The sequence below is a fragment of the Tursiops truncatus genome, chromosome 13, assembly GCF_011762595.2.
Source record: "Tursiops truncatus isolate mTurTru1 chromosome 13, mTurTru1.mat.Y, whole genome shotgun sequence".
In the NCBI taxonomy this organism is placed as follows: Eukaryota; Metazoa; Chordata; class Mammalia; order Artiodactyla; family Delphinidae; genus Tursiops; species Tursiops truncatus.
In genome coordinates this window covers 40,455,159-40,470,967 of record NC_047046.1, presented here as the reverse complement: position 1 = coordinate 40,470,967, position 15,809 = coordinate 40,455,159, and the positions used below count along the sequence as shown (strand labels likewise).

General features: G+C 38.2%; 1 protein-coding gene across 11 annotated transcripts in view; it reads left to right on the top strand.

The window, feature by feature from the left end:
* The window catches only part of OSBPL1A (oxysterol binding protein like 1A), a 211,898-nt gene that overhangs the window by 17,851 nt on the left and 178,238 nt on the right, over nt 1-15,809 (top strand). For 10 of the 11 annotated variants that reach the window (XM_019930488.3, XM_019930491.3, XM_019930487.3 and 7 more), the window contains 2 exons: nt 577-662; nt 1,525-1,599. In XM_019930488.3, the coding sequence (XP_019786047.1) occupies nt 577-662; nt 1,525-1,599 (161 nt within the window). Of the gene's footprint in view, nt 1-576; nt 663-1,524; nt 1,600-4,119; nt 4,189-15,809 lie in introns of those variants that run through there. The other variant, XM_073790600.1, reaches the window with a different exon arrangement.

Below are 15,809 nucleotides of genomic sequence, written 5' to 3'. Positions count from 1 at the left end.
TTTGGGTTCTTGTTATCTAGTTGGACTCTCCCATGCTGGTAACACTTATCCTCATTACCTGTGATTTTATCTGAAGTCAAGGCTCCGTTTTCAGTCACCGCCTGCAGCGCCGACAGCTTGCTAAACGCTGCAGGAAAGATTGGTTCCCAGTTCCCCTTTCTGTCCACTCTCCTGACATGGGACAGGTTTTCAACAAGAGGTGCTTTTCAGGAAATGCTGTGCCAAGAGACCCACGTGTTCGTTTGCTGATGGCAGGGTGGTTAGACACTCGCTCGGCACCTTAGAGCCGCAGACCAGTTTGAATGTAACCCCCATCAAGTCTCCTTCCACCCTGTTAAGAGTGAGGACATCGAGTTAGGAAGGTGGCCGCAGAGTCTGTGTCCTTTGAGTTCTGACCCGTCTCGCTCAGAACATGTATTACAGTGTCATGTCTCCTGCCTCTCACTCATCAGCAGTGCAGTGTGAAAGGGAGCCACCGGCCAATGTGTTGGAGCAGAGTATTAAGGAGAAATTAATTTTATTGTTCAGTTACCTCAGTAACATCTAAAAATACCTCTTTCCTTTTTTTTTTTTTAGGAAGAAGTAAGTCTAATTTGGGCTGGACACCTCTTCATCTGGCCTGCTATTTTGGACATAGACAAGTGGTCCAGGATCTGTTAAAGGTATATGTATGGCTTTAATTTTTAAATAAATAAAATATGGCTATTATGGAAATTATAAACATCTTGGAAAAGCCGTCTGGGCCATGATGCATAATGGCCTGTTCAAAGCAGTTGCTAATCACTTAATTGTTCTTTGCTAAATACATGAACTAGGGTAGCCTGACTAATTAAAATTCTGTTTTTTCAATCATTTGATTTTTACATCATTGACTTTTTAGAGTTGCAAAAATGGACATATGAATTAATGAAGATACTACGTTGTTTTTTGAGCATAGTTAAAAAAATGACCAAAGCACATCCTTTGTAATTAAAAAATAATGTCAGAATCTCTTAATGAGCACGCTGTAACTTAAGAACTCATATTTCTCAATTCTGTGATGAATAATTTTTCACACATACTGATATTTCTGAAATCGGGTTTCATCTTAAAATTGATCTGGTGGCCCCAAACCTGAAATCCATGAGCTAAGGCAGCCCTTAAACCTCCAGCTCCTCCACCATTTAAATGGTGGCATCTTTTTCTTTTTTTTCCCTTAAACTCATTAAATTAAATTGGTGGAGAAAATGTGCTATTTTATTCAGAGACGGTTCTCCTTTTTTTCAATATGAGTGTTTCTAAAGTAGAGGAAAGGGTATATAGATTTTTAAAGAAAAGTAGCTTTTTATTTTCTACCTATCAGGTAGATTTTTACTATAAGCTTACTGTTTTACTGTGAACTGAACTTATTTTTAGTAGTGACAACCAGTCAATATTAACAATTATTTTAATTTTTTAAATATTTAATATATTTTTAGGGAACTGTTTTCACCTTTGTATATTTCTTGATATGTGGAAGATGCTTAAAGCTTTCATGTTTACTAGGCTGGTGCAGAAGTAAATGTATTAAATGACATGGGAGACACGCCACTTCATCGGGCTGCCTTTACAGGACGAAAGGTGAAAAACATTCTCTGTTCAATGTTTGCAAGTGTAATATTTGGAAGAGCAGTCACAAATGTTTTCTCCTCATAACCCTAGGAATAGCAACTGCGAAAAGCCACAAAAAATGTATAAACCAGCATTTTGGGTTAAAAGACCTCACGCTCTTAGTGATGGACAGTGAGGTCAAGTACGAAGGTCATGGAGCCTCTACCCTCGTGTCCCTGATAGGAGCTCATTCAGTCTATGCTTGTGTCCTCCAGGGATGGGGAACTCCTGCACCTTCTTCATCTTCTTTTTATTTTTAAAACAGCTTTATTGGGGAGTAATGTACACTGCATGAAACTCACCTGCTGTAAGTGTACATTTCAATGATTTTTTTAATACATTTACACAGTTGTATGACCACAACCACAATCTAGTTTTGGGACATTTCCATTCCCCCAGAAAGTTTCCTCATGCCTGTTTGCATTCATTTCCTGCTTCTAGCCAAGACTCAGGCTACTGCTGATTTACTTTCTGTTTCTAGATACTTGCTTTTTCTAGAAATTTCTTGTAAATGGGATCATACAAACATTTGTGTCTGAATTTTTAAATTTAGTATAATTTTGTTAAGGTTCATCCATGATGTAGCATGTATCAGTAATTCTTTTTATGGCTGAATGACATTTCATTGTATGGATATACCACATTTTTTAATCTATTCACTGTTTATTAGAAAGATTCTTTCCCCATTGTATTGCCTTGACACCTTTGTTGGAAATCAGTTGACCATAAATGTAAGGATTTATTTCTGGACTTCCTGTTCTCTTCTTTTGATCTGTATTTTATCCTTGCACCAATACCACACTGTCTTATTACATTACTTTGTAATTAATTTTTAAAATAATATTTATTTATTTGGCTGCTCTGGGTCTTCGTTGCCACATGCAGTGTCTCCACTGCCATGTGCAGTGTCTTTGTTGCCACGTGCAGTGTCTTCATTGCCACATGAGGTATCTTCACTGCAGTGTGCGGGACCTTTAGTTGCAGCATGCGGGATCTAGTTCCCTGACCAGGGGTCAAACCTGGGCCCCCTGCATTGGGAGTGCAGACAGAGTCTTAACCGCTGGACTGCCAGGGAATTCCCTGTAATTAAGTTTTGATATTGGGTAGTGTAAGTTCTCCAACCTGTGATCTTTTGAAAAATTATTTTGGCTATTGTCAGTCAAAAGTTTGTGTTTCCATGTAAATGTTAAGATTATTCTATTAATTTCTATAAAAACACCTGTTGGAATTTTGATAGAGATTGTGTTGTCTTGAACCTGCAGATCAGTTTGGGAAGAAATGCCACTTTAACAACATTGTCTTCCAGTCTGTGAGCATCAAATGCCTCTCCGTTTATTTAGATCTTTAATTTCTTTCAGCAGTGTTTTGAGGTTTTCAGTGTACAGATCTTCTCTTTTTGTTAAACTTCTATGCATTGTATTCTTTTTGGTGCTATTTTGAATGGAATTGTTCTCAATTTCTTGTTGCTATTATATAGAAAGACAGTGTTTATGTTGCTTTTCTATCTTGTGTCCTTGCTGAATTTGCTTTTTAGTTCTAGTAGGTTTTTGTTGATTCCTTAAGATTTTCTATATACCAGATCATATCATCTGCAAAATAAAGACATTTATTGTACTTCTTCCTTTCCAGTCTGGATCCTTTTTCCCCTCTTTGTTTATTAGCTAGATTCTAGTATAGTGTTGAATAAATACAATGAGAGCAGAAATCTTTGCCTTATTTTTTGATCTTTGGGGAATAGCATCTAGTCTTTAACCAGTAAATATGATGTTAGTTGTAAGTTTCTCTTAGATGCCCTTTATTAGGTTGAGAAAGCTTTCTTGTATTTCTAGTCTATTGAGAGTTGTTTTTTTTAAATCGTGAATGGGTGTCAGATGTTTTTCCTCTGTCTTTTGAGATGATCATGTGATTTTTGTTTATTAATCTATTAATATGGTATATTACATTAATTTGGAGATTTCAAGCCAAACTTGCATTCCTGTATAAATCTCACTTGGTATTGGTTAATAATCCTTTTTATATGTTGCTGAATTCTAGTATTTTCTTAAGGATTTTTTGGGTGTGTATTCATGAGAGGTACTGCTCTGTAGTTTTCTTGAGATGTGTGTGTCTGGCTTTGGTAACAGGGTAATACTGGCCTCGTAGAATGAGTTGAGAAGTGTTCTTTCCTCTTCTGTTTTCCGAAAGGCTTGTGAAAGATTATTACTTCCTTAAATATTTGATAAAATTCACCAGTGAAACCATCTGTGCTTAGACTTCCTGTGTGGAAAGATCTTAAATTACTAAATCAATTTAATTATTTAATATAGATCTGTTCAGAGTTTCTACTTCTCCCCGAGTCAGTTTCGGTTATTTTCTTTCTAGATATTTTTCCATTTCACCTAAGTTGTCTAATTTGTTGGCATAAGGTTGTTAATAATATTAATATTATTTTATAATTTTCCTTGTGGTTTCTTCTTTGACCCACAGGTATATATAGAAGTATCTTGTTTGCCAAATATTTGGAGATGTACCAAATTTGTTTCCATTGTTGATTTCTAATTTAATTTCCCTTGTGATCAGGTAACTTACTTTGAATTGTGTTTTGAAGAATGTATTTTAAATTCTTTTATAATGTATTAGGAATTATTTTACAGTATAGCATTTGATCTATCCTACAGAATGTTTATTGAGTGCTTGAAAAAAATGTAGTCTACTTTGAGGTGGAGTATTATATAAATGTAAATTAGGTTAAGTTAGTGATGGGGCTGTTCAGTTCTCTTATCCTTAACTGATTTTCTGCTTGTTTTATCGAATACTGAGAGTGAGGTATTGATGTCTCCAACTATAATTCTTGAATTGTATATTTTAATTTTGTCAGATTTTGCTTCATGAATTTTGTGGCTCTGTTAGGTGCATATCCATTTATAGTGGGATTATGTGGGATATGTTATATGGGATATGCCTTCCTGATGTGTATTGACCTTTTTGGTCATTATGAAATGTCTTTCTTTGCCTTCAGTAATATTTCTTACCAGAAAGTTTATTTTTTTTAATGTTAATATAGCCAATCTAGCTGTCTTATAGTTACTGCTTATATTGTCTTTTCCTCTCCTTTTACATTCAACTTCCTTGTGTCTTTGAATCTAATGTGTGTTTGTTGTTGGCAGCATATAATTCAGTTGTATGTTTTTATCATCTGAAAATTTCTTCCTTTTGATTTAGTTTAGTCACATTTAGTTGTTAACAACTTTGGATTTACGTCTTCTATTTGTACTTGTTTTCTATATGTCTCAGGTTTTTTGTTCCTTAGTTCCTCTTTTACTGCCTTCTCTGGTTTTTTACAAATATTCTTTGGTATTTTATCCCTTTGGATATTAAACTTTTTGGACATATTTATAATAACTTTATACTTCTTATCTGCTAAATTCAACATATGGGCCCATTAAAAGTCAGTTTCTATTACCTGCTTTTTTCAGACTGGGTCATACTTCCCTTTTTTTTTTTTTTGCATGTCTCCCAAGTTTTTTTTGAAAACTAGACATTGTATATAATATAATTTTAGCAACTCTGACCTTTTCCCCTTGAGGTTATTATTATTTTTTATTAACTTGTCTGGCCTTCATCTGTGAAATATAGAATGTGTCTGGCCTACTGATATCTCTGCTCTTTTTAAAAAAAAAATTGTTTTAATGTTTTAGCGTAGTTTCTCTTATGTACTGGCTGTTTGCATCCCCCTGAAATGCATATGTTCAAATCCCAAAGTGATGGTATTAGAGATGGGGCCTCTGGGAGGTGATTAGGCCATGGTGATAGAGCCTTTGTGAATGAAATTAGTTCCCTTATAAAGGAGACCCCAGAGCTCTCGTGCCCCTTCTGCCATGTGAGGACAAAGTGAGAAGATGGCCATCTGTGAACCAGGAAGCAGGCTCTCACCAGACACCAGATCTTGTTGTGCCTTGATCTTGGTCTTCCCGGCCTCTGAAAATGTGAGCAGTAAATCATGTTTAAGCCACCCAATCTGTGGTGGTTTTGTTATGACACCCCAAATGGACTAAACTTCCTAGATTACACCCCTGCATCTACATAGCTTAGTGGTCAGCCAGTATCTGGGTAGAGGTTTTGCCCGAATACTCAGAAGCATAGAGCTTCTGCCCTCTGCCGATGGATCTGTGTGTAGGTTGGGGAGCAGCCATTCCTCACTTCTGCCTCCGCTTCTGCTTTCTGTGGGGCCTTCTCCTGTTTCTCCTGCACAGTCAGCCAGGAATGTATGGGCAGCTTACCTTGTTCTTTTTTGGGTCTCTCATTTCCAGGCTGTTTTGCCATTTGCCCCATGTGGTGGGCATTAATAATGGCCCTCCAGAGACGTTCTCATCCTAGTCCCCAAAGCCTGTGGCTGGGTTAGCTTACGTGACAAGGGGAAATTAAAGTTCCAGATGGACTTGAGGTTGCTGATCAGCAGACCTTAAAAGAGGAAAATTATTCTGGATTATCTGGTGGCCTCAGTGTAACCACAAAGGTCCTTAAAAGTGTGAGAGAGAGGCAGAAAAAGAGTCAGAATGAGAGGGAGATGTGCCTAGGAGAGAATGGTCGGAGAGAATGGTCAGAGAGATGCAATGTTTCTGGCTTGGAAAATGGAGAAAGGGGACCAAGGAGTGTGGGCAGCCTCTGGAAAGTAGAAAAAGCAAGGAAGTGAGTTCTCCTCTAGAGCTTCTGAAAGGAAAGCAGCCCTGCTGACACCTTGATTCTAGCCCAGTGGGACCCATTTTGGACTTCTGAAGTACAGAACTGTCAGATAATAAATTTGTGGTGTTCTAAGCTGCTGAGTTTGTGGTAATTTGTTATACCCCCGACAGAAAGCAAATACACTCTAATGGGAAAAGGCGCCTCGTGCTGTAGATTTTTCCATTTGTTTCCTACTGAATTTGCTGCTTTTTTGCTCCAAATCAAGTCATTTCCCTCTGGCAAAGCTACTGGCTTTCATTGCCAGCCCTGGTTTGGTCAGACTTCTTGGAGAAGGGGGTTGGGGGGGCGGGGGGCGGGGGCCATAGCCTGTGGCTGGAAGCTTAAAGACTCCTGTTACCTGAAGTTCTAGTTCCTGTTGAGTATGCCTCTCAATTTGTTGTCTTTAGTCGATATCCAGCACCATGATATGAGTAGTTTGGTAATTTTGTCCAATTTTATACTCTTTTTTCAGGATTACAGTTCACAGATCTCTTTATGCCACCATAGTCAAAAGTTGCTTCACCCCTCTTTCCTGATAACTTTTTTTGATTATTTGAATGATCTGGTAAATTAACTATGACGTAAGGTGTATTTCTTGTTTGTTGTGATTAACCATAGTCTAACATACTCCCTAAAGGTTATTTTATAATCCCATAATTGGAAGATTTATGTGCATTTATCACAAGTTCAAGAATGAATTTATATGATTTTGTACTTTTTATTCTAATTATTAGATTTAACCAATTTTCATATAAATTATTAATCAACCCAGTAAGTGTGTGCTAAGCATGTTTGAATTAGTACCTTTCACACTGTTGGGTCTATTTGTTCATATGTTGATACTTGTGGACCAGATATGGAGTCTCACTAAAGTTGAGAAAAAAATACCGATTATACTAAAAAAAAAAAATAAAGGTAGTGGGTTAATTGCTATGCTTGACTCTGGGGTCGGTGCGGGGGAGGCTCAAAAATGAGCTGCAAATAGTTTAATTTGCCTGACTCATGCGTGAGCTACTTGCTATTTTCCTTTATAGCCTTGCACTTCTCATTCTTCTCTATGTACCTAGGAGAGTTCTTGGCCGTCTATTTTCACGTGGCCCATGTCAACCCATTCTTGAAAGTGCAGCTCAAATGCTGTCTCCATAAATTCTTTCCTGACTTCCTGCAGGTGGAAAGCAGCTGTCCTTTTCCAGATTTCCCAAGAATATTACAAGCACTGTCATTCGTCTTCTACCTTGTATCACAGTTTATTGTTGTGTCTTCACCACCAGTAGATCATATTCATCTTGCTCCCAAGGAATTTATACATTTCACTTTTTTTGTATCTTCCATGAGCACAAGTCTTACTGCATAATTACCATCTGTGTAATTACCTAGATCAGTTACCTAGATCAAATCAAATCTACGCTCAGTTCTTTGCATATCTGGCTATTTTCTTCAACTTCGAACATAAGACCATGCTAAATGAGGCCTTAGTTTGATTTGAACATTAGCATACATATTATCGCTTGTATTAGCTGAAGCTAAATGGTTGTGCCACATAGGAAACGTTAAAAATGTGTGTGCTCAGTATCTAAACATGATTGAATTTTGCAAAAGTTTAATTTCTAATTGTACTCATGAAAAGAATCAAATTATCCTGTTCTGATGTGATCTTTTACCATGAAGATAATTTAAAACATGATAGGGTGGTGATTTAATAAATAGAAGGATGAGTTGAAAAGGCATGTGGTTTGTTACAAAGCACTTTAAATTCTTATCCTTTCAAATAAATAAAATGCAGCTCCCAAAACTTTGAGGGACCTATGGGCTTTCTTGGTCCATTAGCGACCCCTAGTGCTCTTTAATAAAAATTAATATACCAGAATTTTAAGATACCGTATTAATAAGCATTTGTTCCTTTATTTTTCAAATGCAGTTCAAATTCTGCAGTTTTTACATCTTCTATAATCAGTTGAAAATAGGGATAGTATAGTAAATAATTGGATTGTGGTACTGACCTTTGTTTCCACTTAGTATCTTCTAGTGAGGCTGAGCATACCTCTAAAATCAATGCTTCCTGTGTTCTGTGTCTCAGGAATTACGTATCTCTCACCTGGCATCTAGAAGATACGTATAATCCTGGGGTTTACATAAGCTTGGTTTACATAAGCTTATCTATCTTGTTCCCTAGGATACAATTTCTCATGCTTACATATTGAATGCCTGCTATGAGTCGAGCACTGTCCAAACAACTTGACATGTGTTATTTAATGGAACATGACACCCCTGAAATACAGGTATAAACATTACTGTTTCTTGTAGGTTGGGCTTCAGAGGAAGCAGACCGAGATGGAGGTTAGTGTGCAACAGGCTTATCGAAGTGCTAAGGGGTCACACCTGTGGAAGGAAGGGTGGCCAGAGGCTGGAGTCAAGCTGATGCTCCCAGAAGGAATGCACCTGCTGACCGTGGGGGGCTCCTATTGCTGTAGTTGACCTTGGGGCCACAACTGAATCATTTTCTCCCTCCTCTACTATCTGTTCTAGATTCCCCTTCCCCTTGGCTAGCACGTCTGGTCTTCAGGGCTTACTTGGTGATGTGACTCAGGCCCTCAACCCTGGAGGTCTCAACCCCTGGTTATCATGCCCTTCTTAGGCCAGGGTTGTTACACTTGTCCATTTACTGTCAAAATTGGACAAGGGAACACCAAGAGACCCTGAAGTGCATCATCTGCACATGAAATGTAGTTCTCATTGTCCCCATTGTGTATACTACTCTTTTCTTCTGATGTTCAAGTTTAATTACCTCTGCTAAGGTGGTGACTCTTCTTGCCTGCTGGTCCTTTGACAAAGGAGCCTGGTGTTCAGGCATCCTTTCTCATCTGGCATATGGATCAGAACATTATTCCTAGTTGTGGAATATGCTGCCCCCGAACCGGAAGAAGCCACCCAGGCGTTGTGCTTCCTTCTGTTTCAGGAAGTGCAAGGTGGAAGTGCAAGTTCTTTACTTTGGGGGCAATGTCCGGGCATTACCCAAAGCACTGAACCCCTGAGAATTTATTGACATGACAAAGCCCCTGAATTGTAAGATTGCCCACCCTCTGGAGCATAGGTGTCTTATTAAAGCCTTCAGCATTCCACTTCTTGCTCATCTGGTTCTGTTAACAGGACATCGTTGGACCAGGGTGAACCAGGGTGTTTTCTGCAGGTTGCGCAGATGGCTCTGAGGCAGAACTGTAAATGTAAATGCATACTGTTGTCCGTGTGAATGCAAAGTGTTTTCTGTCTTTTTTTTTCCTAATGAGGATAGAGAAGAATATATTTGCCAGGTCAGTTGCTGTGTACTGTGTACTTAAGTAGTATTGACCTGCTCTAGCCAAGATTTCGTATGTGGCAGAGCTGCTAGAATTGGGGCTATTTGGTTGAGCTTGTGGGAGTCCACTGTCATCCTCCACATTCCTTCTGGTTTTTGTAGTGGCAGAGTGGTGAATTAAATGGAAGTATTGTAGGGACCATCAGCCCTGCATACTTGGGTTTTTAAGGGTGGCACTAATTTCTGTCATTTCCCTGCATGTGGGGTATTGGTTTTATTTATCCTGGCCAGGGTATGGGGGAGCACAGATCTAGAGCCTTCCATCTGGCTGTTTTATACTGTAGACCAAGGAAGCGATGTGAGTGTTTGCCAACATGTCTATTCCAATTATACATTCAGGGACTGGGGCAGTGTCCTCTGGATGTGTTTGTGGACCCAGTGCCTACACTGTGAGCCAGATCTGGCCCAGGTTTTATTTATTATCTCACCCCTATGCATGCCCCCTGTCTAACAGAGGGGCCAGATAACACTTTGAGTCTCTTGCATCTTGTACTTAATAATTTGTGAAATGTTTGGGTTTTCCCCTTTCCCTGGTATACAGCTACTTGAATAAATGGTCACTGGGGGGTGGTCTGAGAGATTCATGACTATACGTTTGCTTTGGTGTTGCAGAATCTTCCCTTCCAGGATCTGGCCTCTCCTTCAATACATAGTTCTAAGTCCAAAATTGACTCAGGCCCAGAAACTGGACAAGGTATCGTGGCTTTCACTGGGGCAACTGTCTTTGGCTTCTGAGCATCGTTGATTTCTTTTGATGGTACAAGTTGAGGTGTATTTGGAAAGTTCCTAGCAGCATGGACAAAGCAATGGCCCCCGTTATAGGTGTCAAAATGCCAGAAACGCCACTGCAGACAATTGAAGGTTTTAAATAAGCAGGCAGGCTGGATTGAATATGGATCATACCAGATAATTTTGTGCCATGGAGGGGCCTAAAGGCTACATCATCTACCAAAGCACCGAAAAATCGCTGGTGGAAAAGGTCCTAACATCACTGAGAAACTGTTTCCATGTCCTCTGAGGTCTAGGGCTGCCATCTGGAAATGCCATTGCAGACCTGCTTCACTGATAGCAAAGGGGGTACGGGGGATGTCATAGGACCTTAAAACAGTAGAGGCCTGGAGGTGGCACTTAAACATGAGAAGCCAGGCGGCTGCAATTATGGTAATGAATGAGTGAGTTCAGAGGATCAAGGTCGAGAAGGCTGACCTGCAGAGAGTTATGGAAATGGTTAGCAGAACACGGCATTCGTGAGGGCAAATTACATGCGCAAATGGTAGCAGATACTGTTTTCATGATCTTTTCTTTTCCTTTTTTTATTCTTTTTTGCTAGATTCAGGAAGTACTTCATATAAATTCTTGAATAACTTACTATATATTTGTCAGACTGATACTGTCCCACAGCCATGGGTGCTCAGTTCTATTTCTTCTCCCCACTCCTTTTCCCCTTTTCTGACTGCCTCCCCACTCCCTTCCACTTTCTCTCTTAGTGTTTAGCTAATGTCTATTGGCCTGTCTTCAAGTTTACTGATTCTTTCCTCAGCTGTGCTCTGATGTCTACTGATGAGACCATTGAAGGCATTCTTTACCTCATTTCTAGCATTTTTCTTTGACTCTTTCTTATAGTTTCCACTTCTCAGCTGAAGTTCTCCATCTCATCATATATGTTGTCTACCTTGTCCACTAGACCTTTTAACATAACAAAATTCTCTATCTGATCATTCCAACATCTTGATCATTTCTTTGTCATTCTGTTAACCTCTTTGTCTCTTGACAGTGGATTGCTGTTCTTGCTTTTTGTGTGTCTGGTAATTTTTTATGGAATGTTAAGCATTGTGTATAAGACAGTAGAGACAGAGGTAAATAGTACAGGTATCCTTACTGTGCTTTGCTATGTTGCACTTCAGATAATGCATTTTTTACAAATTTAAGTTTTGTGGCAACCCATTGAGCAAGTCTGTTTTTCCAACAGCATTTGCTCACTTTGTGTCTCTCTCACATTTTGGTAATTCTCGTAATATTTCAAATTTTTCCTTATTATATTTGTTATGGTGATCTGTGATCAGTGGTGTTTGTTACTATTACAAAAAGATTAGAACTTGCTGAAGCCTCATGATGGTTAGCATATTTTAGCAATTAAGTATTTTTTAATTAAGGTATGTACATTATTTTTTTAGACATAATGCTATTGCACGCTTAATAAACTACAATATAGCGTAAACATACTTTTTATATGCACTGGGGAACCAAAAAATTAATGTGATTTGCTTTACTGCAATACTTGCTTTATTGCAGTGGTCTGAACTGAACCCACAATATCTCTGAGGTGTGCCTATAACTGGAATTTTGTACCTTTTGACCACCTTCATCCAATTCCTCCACCCCTAACCTCCAGCCTTTGGTAACCACAAATCTGACCTCTTTTACTATGAGCTTGGGTTTTTTATTTTTTTATATTCCATATATAAGTGAGATCATATGGTATTTGTCTTTCTCTGTCTTGTTTCATTTAGTATAGTGCCCTTGGGATCCATCCATGTTTTTGGAAATGGGAGGATTTCCTTCTTTTTATGGCTGAATAGTATTCCAGTGTGTGTGTGTGTGTGTGTGTGTGTGTGTGTGTGTGTGTGTGTGTGTGTGTGTGTGTGTGTGTGTGTGTACACACACATATATATATACACACACACATGCTATATTTTCTTTATCCATTCATTGGTCAGGGGACACTTAGGTTGTTTCCATGTTTATTATAAATAATGCTGCAATGAACATGGGGGTGCAGATATCTTTTCAGGTCAGTGTTTCTTTTCCTCCTTTCTTTTTTTTGGTTTTACACTCAGAAGTGGAATTGCTGGATCTATGGTAGTTCAATTTTTATTTTTTTGAGGAACCTCTTTACTGTTTTCCATAATAGCTGTACCAGTCTACAATGCCACCAACATCAAGTGTTGCCTTTTCTCCACATCTTCACGAGCATTTGTTGTCTGTTGTCTTTATGGTGATAGCCGTTTTAACGTGTGAGGTGAGATCTCATTGTGGTTTTGATTTGCATTTCCCTAATGATTAGTGATGTTGAGTGCCATTTTAGGTACCTGGGACATTCGAATATCTTCTCTGGAAGAATGTCTATTCAGATCCTTTGCCCATTTTAAAATTGGATTATTTGTCTTTCTGCTATTGAGTTGTATTAGTTCTTTATATATTTTGGATGTTAACTACTTATCAGATATATGATTTACAAATATTTTGTTGCATTTTCTATGTTGCCTTTCCTTTTTTATGATGGTTTTCTTTGCTGTGCAGAAGCTTTTAGTTTGATATAGTCCCAGTTGATTTTTGCTTTTGTTGCCTTTGCTTTACGTGTCATATCCAAAACATTGTTGCCAAGACCCATGTTAAGGAGCTTTTTTCTATGTTTTCTTCTAGGAGTTTTATGGTTTCAGGTCTTACATTTATATCTTTAATTCATTTTCAGTTAACCCTAACCCTAACTTTTGTGAGCAGTGTAGGATAAGAGTCTAGTTTCATTCTTTTATGAGTGAATACCCAATTTCCCCAGCATCCCTTATTGAAGAGATTGTCTTTTTTTCATTAAGTATTCCTGACCCCTTTGTCAAAGATCAGTTGATCATATATGCATGGGTTTATTTCTGGGCTCTTGATTCTGTTCCTTTTGTCTCTGTGTCCGTTTTTATGTGAGTACCATACTGTTTTGATTACCATAGCTGGAAATCAAGTATGATGCCTCCTGTTCTGTTCTTTCTCAGGATTGCTTTGGCTATTTGGGGTCTTTAGTGGTTCCAAATAAATTTTTGGACTATTTGTTCTACTTCTGTTAAAAAAAAAAAAAAAAGCCATTAGAATCTTGATAGGGATTGCATTAAATCTATAGGTGGTTTTGAGTAGCATGGACATTTTAACAATATTAATTCTTCCATTTCATGAACACAGGATATATTTTCATTTATTTGTGTCCTCTTCAGTTTCTTTCATAATTGTCTTGTGGTTTTCAGTGTAGAGATGTTTCACTTCCTTGGTTAAATTTATTCCTAAGTATTTTATTGTTTTTGATGGTATTGTAAATGGGATTGTTTTCTTTCTTTTGCAGATAATTTATAGTTAGTGTATAGAAGCGCTGCTGATTTTTGTGTGTTAATTTTGTATGCTGCAACTTTACTGAATTCACTGAGTAGATCCTACAGCTTTTGGTGGACTTTTTAGGGTTTTCTATATATAAAATCATGTCATGTGCAAATAGAGACAATTTTACTTCATTCTTAGCGATTCTGATGACTTTTGTTTCTTTTTCTTGCCTGATTGCTTTGGCTAGGACTTCCAGTACTGTGTTGAATAGGAGTGATGACAGTAGGCACCCTTGTGATGAGGGAAAGTTTTCAGCCTTCTACTGTTGAATATAATGTTAGCCATTGGCTTGTCATATGGCCTTTATTATGTTGAGGTACCTTCTCTACCTAATTTGTTGAGACTTTTTTCCTGAAAGAATGTTGAATCTTGTCAAATGCTTTTTCTGCATATGTTGAGGTGATTATATGATTTTTTTTCTTTCATTCTATTAATGTTTGGCAGGTCCCATCTTTTTCCCACACCTATTCAAGGTGAGCCCATGCTTGCCTTGAAGCAATTTCCTTAGATTTCAGACTAGTTGGTTGCCCTGCCATCTTAATTTTTTGGGTTCAAGAAAAGTATAGTTCTGTAGATTACCTGTATTTTCCCCTTGTTACTAGAGTGGGAGTGATTTTCAGCTTTCTAAATGCTAGGTGGAATCTGGAAGTTCCAATTAATTTTTTTTTAAATTTATTGAGTGATTGATTTTTGGCTGTATTGGGTCTTTGTTGCTGCACATGGGCTTTCTCTAGTTGTGGCAAGCAGGGGCTACTCTTCGTTATGGTGCGTAGGCCTCTCATTGCGGTGACTTCTCTTGTTGCGGAGCACAGGCTCTAGGCGCGCGGGCTTCAGTAGTTGTGGCATGTGGGCTTCAGTAGTTGTGGCTTGCAGGCTCTAGAGCACAGGCTCAGTAGTTGTGGTGAATGGGCTTAGTTGCTACGGTGCATGTGGGATCTTCCTGGCCCAGGGCTCAAACCTGTGTCCCCTGCATTGGTAGGCGGATTCTTAACCTCTGCACCACCAGGGAAGCCCAGTCCCAATTAACTTATGAAACAGGCTTTTCTTGTGGTAATTTCGGAGATATTGCTAGTTCTTAAGTGTTAAGTTGAACATATGTCTCTGCCTTACATATTTCAGCTACTATTTAGCAGTGTCTTAGGAATCTTTAAGACTTTTTTCTTAGGTGTTTCTTGAAAAAAAATTCTGTGTATGTGCCTGTGCATGTGTGTTTCTTTTTTTTAAATTTTTATTGAAGTGTAGTTTCTTTACAATGTTGTGTTAGCTATACATATACATATATCCCCTCTTTTTTGGCTTTCCTTCCCATTTAGGTCACCACAGAGTACTGAGTAGAGTTCCCTGTGCTATATGGTATGTTCTCATTAGTTATCTATTTTATACCTAGTATCAATAGTGTATATATGTCAGTCCCAATCTCCCAGTACATCCCATCCCCTTCCCTATCCCCTTCGGTATCCATACGTTTCCTTTCCCCCTTGGTATCCATATGTTTGTTCTCTATGTCTGTGTCTGTTTCTGCTTTGCAAAGAAGATCATCTGTACCATTTTTCTAGATTCCACATATATGCTTTAATATACAATATTTGTTTTTCTCTTTCTGACGTACTTCACTCTGTATGACAGACACAGGTGCGTGTGTATTTCTTTTAGATGTCAAGTGATATTCTGAGACTTATAATGAAAAACTGATGACCTTTGCTCCACGCCTGCCCACTCTGAGTCACACTTTCCTAGAGGCAACTATGTCATTATTTTCAGCTGTTACTTCAGTTTTTTTTAACTTTCATGTTTCTAAATAATATACTTATGTCACTGATTCTTGTTTTTTGTTGTGTTTGTTCTTTTTTTTAATTTTAGATTTTCTGTTGGCTTACTTCTGGAAGATAAGCATTTGATTATTTGTTTCTCCCTGCCTTAATCCCCACTAAAACCACTTCACTTTTCTCATTCTCTTAATCTACGGCTAGATTTTGGTTAAATAAAT